The following is a 6,714-nucleotide window of genomic DNA, read 5'->3' as shown; positions in this document are numbered from 1 at the left end:
TCTGTACATACTCGACGAAAGTCCGGTTTGGGTAACCTTGTGCATACTCTTCCAATCGGCAGCATCGTACGCCATTGTACAAAATTATCACGAAGTCTCATTCATTCGAAGAATCTTGTTTAGTTTGCCCACTCTCTCTTTTCTCGGAATGGCGACAGAGTGACAGCATGGCACGAGAATCCCGTCGCCTCATTAACGTGGACACTTAGGTTAAAGAATAATAAAATAAAGCATACGTGAAAACAGCTTGTGGCAGTATCACTGCAATCAGGTCGTGGCGAAAGTGAGGCCGTCCGAGGTACGCGCAGGAAACTGTAACGGTGCGGCTGCTACTCTGGGACATTCTTCAACGCTTAGGAGCAGATGTACTTTCTCTAAGCCAGCGAATATACAGACAGTCCAAGCGGCCCGGCCGTCTCCACAAGTTGAAACGGTTACAGCAACGCAGTAATACAAAGTTCTACCAAGCTAATATACAAGAAATATACTCCATTTGAACGCCTAGTAACGCAAACGTGCGACAAACTATGGCAAAATACTTAACTCCGAGACGTCACAGAAACAATGCCGTGGTGTACAAGTGACATGCGTCACGTGTGTTCTAGTATGTTTTGTTGGGACTTGTTGGGCTCGATGTTGCTCTGTCCTTCGTGATGGGGGTGCTCCTGCACTTCGTGGGCGCCCTTGGTAGACGCACCAGTGTCCCTTGCATGGCGTGCTTCCACTCCTCGCTGGTCACGTGGCCAGAGCTCTTGCTGGGCGCTAAGTGGTATTGCAGCCCAGTGTCGATGTGACAGGGCACAAGTTCTGCGCCCACCACGAAAAGTGACATGAAGGCGGCAGCAATGGCAAGCTGCAACGTTGTACGGCGGCCGCCGAAGAGCACTGGACTCATCTGGGCCAAGGTATCGCCCAGTCGGCTGAAGGCGAGACTCACAGAGACGCTTAGACAGCGGGTCATGACTGGGTAAGGGATGACGGACATGATGAGAAAGAACGTCAAGCATACGGTTCCAGTCGCGCGTATCATAATTACGAGCGAACCACGCATCGCCGTCTGCTCCCGTAGGTCAGTGGCAAGGGCGGTCAGTGCTACGGCAAAGACGAGTCCGGAGGTGGTCACGGTGTTCCGGAAGCCAAAAGAAGTAACGAATGGCGCTGACACGACGCACAAGATGAAGGACACGATGAAGCTCAAGGCGGTCGTGATTTCCCCGACGGGAACACCGTCGTTTATGACGAAGGAGTTGAAGGCGTAGCTTATCGCAGTCCACATATAACAGATGGTAATAGTGCAAACCCTGAATTGTTGGCTGCAGATACCGCTGCGGTATCCATCATCCTGAGTACGGGCCTTAATCTCCGCTACCTGATCTGCCATGAGATTTCGGCAGTTCTCTGGGGAGACCTTGTTCATACTAGCCGCACGCAAAGCGATGCGCTCGGCTTCCTTGACGTTGCCTGTCTCCAAAAGCCAGCTGGGTGACTCATCGATGGTGTAATAAAGTAGCAGGAGAAGGCACGTTGGAACCATCAGTATCAGCTGTAGTGTTGCCCATCCTGACTTCACGAGTTGAGCGGTAAACAGCGTGACCGGTGATAGCATGAACGCAGATAGCGCGATCATGATGATGTAAAGAGGGTATTTTTCTATCGGTGCCAATTCATAAATCAGCGCGTACATAGGTACCACGAGGGCACTCGTGGAGGCTGACACGACGGCGCGCACAGCCACGAAGAACTGGAAGTCATCCGGCACGGCACTGGCGGCGCCCGATATGAGGACCACGGGTACGGTTAAGAGGAGTACCGTCTTGCGACCCATGCTGTCCGCGAGCGCTCCGACTACGGGCAGCGATGCCATGCTGGCGGCCGCGTACACGAGCCTCGCGACGTCGATGAGCCAGCGCCTGTCGCACACTAGGTTCCAGTGGCTGACGATGTTGTTCCCGTACTGGTCGAGGTCGAACTCCCACGATGCGCAAGGCACGACGCGAGCCGCATCGCCACCATCCGGCGGGTCGCGCATCGTACAGTGGCTGTGCTCGCCTTGCTCGTCCACGGGTATGGCCAGCTGTTTCCACTCGTTCACGCTGAGGTTCTTCATGGAATCGGGACGCCCGCACCAGTGATCCATTACGCCAGCCGTTAACCTGAAGCTCTCGTAGTGCAGCGCGCAGTTGTAGACTGCGATGACCGCGCCGATAACGTGGACCAGCTGGAAGGTGCCATGCCCATAGGGAAGCTGCCTCCCCAACTGCTTCTGCGCTGACGTGGGCTTCGTAGGGGCCAATTCGGCGGGCACAGAAAGTGGAGTCCTGGACCTTTGGCCGTGGCGTGCGGCCATCCTTGAAGCTTGCTTCTTCTTTTGCTACCGCGTGCGCGCAAGCAGATATGCGCGAGCGAGCGCCTGTGGTACGTGCCATGGATCAACCAAAATGAACGACATTCTTGGACTCGAAAAATCAAAAGGTTAGGATGAGTTAAGTTGCCGCTCTTACTCCAGAAGAATTGAATTTACAATATGAAAAATAAACAACCCGTGGCGTTTGCCATGCTCCCCTCAATAATATTCTTCACCAAGCGTACATTTACTTTATTTAATGCTATGAAAGCGCTACTTTTCTCTTAAGAACGCTGTCACGACAATGTTTGATCAAAATGTGCTAGGCACACAGCGTTGAAGAAAGGGAATGCACTCATGAGATACGCTCGTAGTGTTACTGTGGAGGCACGAGATAAGCCTTGAAGAGTGTAAATTGTTTTGTCTCAAAAGCAGAAATTCACACACTTCAGAGCTTACCTGGTGCATCAGTGGAAACAAAATTCACACCCTTGTGGGCTTGCATAATGTGTCTAAAAGAGTACAGTCTACGACTGTACTCTCCTATAACAGCCCTATGTTGATGGAGCAAAGAATAACGATGCTGTAGAGCTAATAACTCCACCGCACACACAAAATACTTCGAATTGAGAGCAATAACTCCATAAAAATCTAAGAGTGAATTTACTGTTATGCTGTATTGAAGCCACCGGAAACACTGTTATCCCTGTTGGCATTGTGTTGTCGGTCAAAAGACAGTATGTACCAACCAATGTCCAAAAGCTTTTAATGCGAAGCGTCATACCACGCACACTGAGGCAGAAACGGAAGGTTCCTCCTTCCACTCGCTTCGGGCCTTTTGAACAACGACAAAAGAAATTGTCTGAATAACAGCCCCACACTCTATTCATTAGGCCATTCGCGTTTTCTTTCCTTTACATAACTTTTTGTAGGACGAAAATGACTCTTGCCGATCGGTAAAAAGTGAATAATTATTGTAATAGGTATCTGCAACTTGCACGGCAACAGAGTGACGTACAGAGAGCCCCAAAAGTTCGTTTTCATCCTTTTGACACCTTTCCCAGGCTATGGACAAGGTTAAAATTACAAGGGAAGCATTAAAATAGTTAAGTGTATACAGCTTAGTAATAAAATCGAAGCCTCTTTCTTAAAGAAGGATGGTTTAACGCGAAGTTTTTTCCCATGCAAAGTGAATCAAAGCCCAAAGCCAATGACCACGCAACAAACCCAAGAAATGCTGAGCGGCCCAACGCGATGCATATGTGATTTGATTGCCTGTTTAGAATTATACTTTTTGAACGTTGAAGATGAATGAAGACACAATTCACTGTGTTGCATAGCCTTTATTTTAGATCACGTATATATAGCCGTTGATTACACGCACACACACTTTCGCGGACGACTCTACACTTGCACAGTCTTGCCTTGTGATCGCTGTGGTAGACGGTCAAAGGCTCTGCCGTTGCCGATACACGGGATAGGCCTTATGGGCACGATAGCGCTTGCGCTTACGTTCGCGTGCGGCAGCCTCTTCTGCCATGCGCTGCACCCGCGGCCTACCCAATGTGACAGCCGGGAATGCATTGCGAGACGCGTCTAATGCAATGTAGATATGTACAGTTCGTCTGGGTAGCGTGGCGTTGCAGTTCCCATTGTTCTTATTGGTACAACTGCGAATGTAAACTGTAGCGTTCTACGATACGTATGTTGTGCGCAGTTCTATTTTGTGCGCAGGTGCGCGGTCATTGTTCCATTGTGTGCGCAGATGCACAGATATAGTTCCATTGTGTAAGCTGGCTTTCCTGCAGTGCGATTTCGGCGCTCACGAACGAATCAGTGAGACATAGAAAGCTTCGCTTTAATAAAATATCACTCTGGTTGACTGATTAACAGGTTTTAACGTCCCGGGCTAACACTTGGTAGCAGCGCACTACGGGATAATTGCGACCACCCGGGATTTTTTAACTTGCACCTAAATTTAAGTACACGATCGATTTCACATTTCGCCCTCAGGGATATGCGACCGCCGTTGAATCGAGCCGACGTCCACGTGCACAGTAGGAGAATTCTATAGCCACTGCGCCCACACGGTGGGTAAATAACATTGTGGACTAAAATGGTAATTTTATCACATCAGCTGGACGATCATTTGACCTAAATGGGTGGCTGAAGAAATGGTAGATTCAGCGTTTCGCTCCAACGTGAGCATCTTCCGCAGGCGATGCATTTTTGTAACTAGACATGTCGAACGGCACATCGTCATACTACTTGACACCAAATAACGCACAGAGTGAATATTTAGATCAATGTGTTTTGGAACGTAAGCTGTTATTGGCTCATTCCAATAGCCGTTTCGGTTCGCTATGGTGGCCACCGCCGCCGACGGCGTCCGGTGATCGTAACCGCTATCGCTGGAAATGCGAAAAAAGTACCCGGTTCTCGCCGGGATCGAACCCGCGCCCGCTGCGTGGGAGCCAGATATTCTACTACTGAGCCACGCAAGCGCTTGCTATCCGGCACCGGAAAATGCGCTTTAAACGCAGGCGGAGACGATCCGAGCCTCCGCCAGTGTGGTGGCGCTATCTAGTTAAGGCGCCTGCAAACGCAGCGTGCGCATGCGCTGACGACAAGATGTCATTCAGACGAGGCGCGCAATCAAAAAACGCGATCTCCAGGCTCCGCCAGTATGGTGGCGCCATCTAGTTAAGGTGCCTGCAAACGTCACAGACTTGCGCGGCCAGGCATCATCGGGCTCAGCAGACTGCTGTGCAGAGAGCATTACAAGCCGCAGCTCGCCGTCGACGCCGGGCTGGCAGTTCCCGTCAAAATGAGGCGAATAAACTGTCGCGAAGACCCTCCAATGGCTGGTGGGCGTGGTGCCGAAATTGAGCCGCTCCGCCAGCTTACGCTCTGACTGTGCTGCGTGCGCCGCGCAGGCCTGTGACTTTTTTTGGTGAGCTCATTAAGGTGCATCCCAATATAACATTAGAACTCTCGACTGCATCAAACAGTGTTCAATGGCTTCAGCTAGGTACATCGCACCAGGCGACGAAAATAATGGATGACAGGAAGTGTAACTACAATGTAGACAAGTCGTCACAGACAAGGTTTCACAATGCAATTCATAAAAGAGCGTTCTTGCAGACACGCAAAGAGGACTTGCACGAATCGCGCAGGTAAATCACGTTACAGACGCGCGAATGATAGTCATCCGTACCAGTGCCTCTGGTGTGGGTCATGCCGCATATCAAGAAGTTACTTATAAAAGCTCGTATATACGTATATTGCCTCTACCCCAACAATAATATAGTTTCGCGTGTCAGTGGTCATGGTTGGCACTGCGGTGTAGGCCGGGCCTGTCGTGTTTGCTTCATTCACAAGTAAAGGCTGTTTCACATGGTGCGATTTTGCACTGCGATTATCGCAGCTGCGATTTTCGCAGATGCGAAATTCGCAACGGCCATTTCACATGGTGCGATGTCAACAATGCGATTATGCGACGCCCAGGGTTGCTTGCTGCCAGATTTTGTCGCACACGCCGCATAAATTCGTTTAATGTAATGAAAAAGACGTGCGCGTTATAATATAATTGACCTCTCTTTATTAGGATCAAATAATACGTGCGTTTTGTAATTTAAAAACGCTTCAAAGTTTTGTTTGTTTTGGAGTGCGCAACAGCGGTTTGTGAAGTTCAATACGAGGAGAAATGGCGGACGTAAACAGCTGTTCGCAGGTGGTCGTTCAGCGTTGTGTGCTGTCTCTGTGTGTGTTTTATGCCTGTGTCGTTCTACCTGCGGTTAAACAAATTACAAGAGGACCTATCAACAAGCCCCTATAGCTGTTGTCATCGCATATGCAGTATTCGGGATTCGGCGGAGTCGTCATGTCAACGCAGAGACCCTCGCGCTACCCGTGATTAACGTCAGCTTCTGAAAAACGGATGTGTGTGTGTATTGCTCGTGATTGCGCATTAGTGGTTCCTGCTCCTAGCAATATTCTTGCACAAAACATAGCAGCAAGCACCAACCCAAAAGCTCACGTCTGCCCCTGAACAAAGCCGCAAATGATCTGTGTGTAATTACTGAACGTGCAATGGAGTTTGTGTTGTGAACGTTTATCTTAGTGCCAGCCTGACTCGTCCGTCTCGGCGCCTGTGCTGTAATTATTCATACAAGTGCTCTCTGAATATTTCGAAAGGAGTAAAAGCCGACACCACATTTTTTTTAGGAGCTGCAGTCACTTGTGTACGTAGAATCGTATCATGCTGGCAGACATGGGCGTCGTCTATTTTCTCGTCCTGTTTCTTGCGCTGTTAGTGTGCTGTGAATCTGTATCAAGAAGCTTAAGTTAATATGCTGCAGTACGTAGCG

General features: G+C 49.6%; 1 protein-coding gene across 1 annotated transcript; it reads right to left on the bottom strand.

Annotated features, from left to right (window-relative positions):
* Positions 1 to 601: 601 nt before the first annotated feature.
* LOC119440342 (solute carrier family 22 member 7) lies at positions 602 to 2,347 on the bottom strand. The gene has a single exon (XM_037705262.1). It carries the CDS (start codon positions 2,345 to 2,347, stop codon positions 602 to 604), a length of 1,746 nt encoding a protein of 581 aa, XP_037561190.1.
* Positions 2,348 to 6,714: the final 4,367 nt, after the last annotated feature.

This window comes from Dermacentor silvarum, chromosome 2 (assembly GCF_013339745.2).
Source record: "Dermacentor silvarum isolate Dsil-2018 chromosome 2, BIME_Dsil_1.4, whole genome shotgun sequence".
NCBI classification, from domain to species: domain Eukaryota; kingdom Metazoa; phylum Arthropoda; class Arachnida; order Ixodida; family Ixodidae; genus Dermacentor; species Dermacentor silvarum.
The sequence above is the reverse complement of the archived record's forward strand: the minus strand, read 5'-3'. Positions and strand labels throughout refer to the sequence as shown.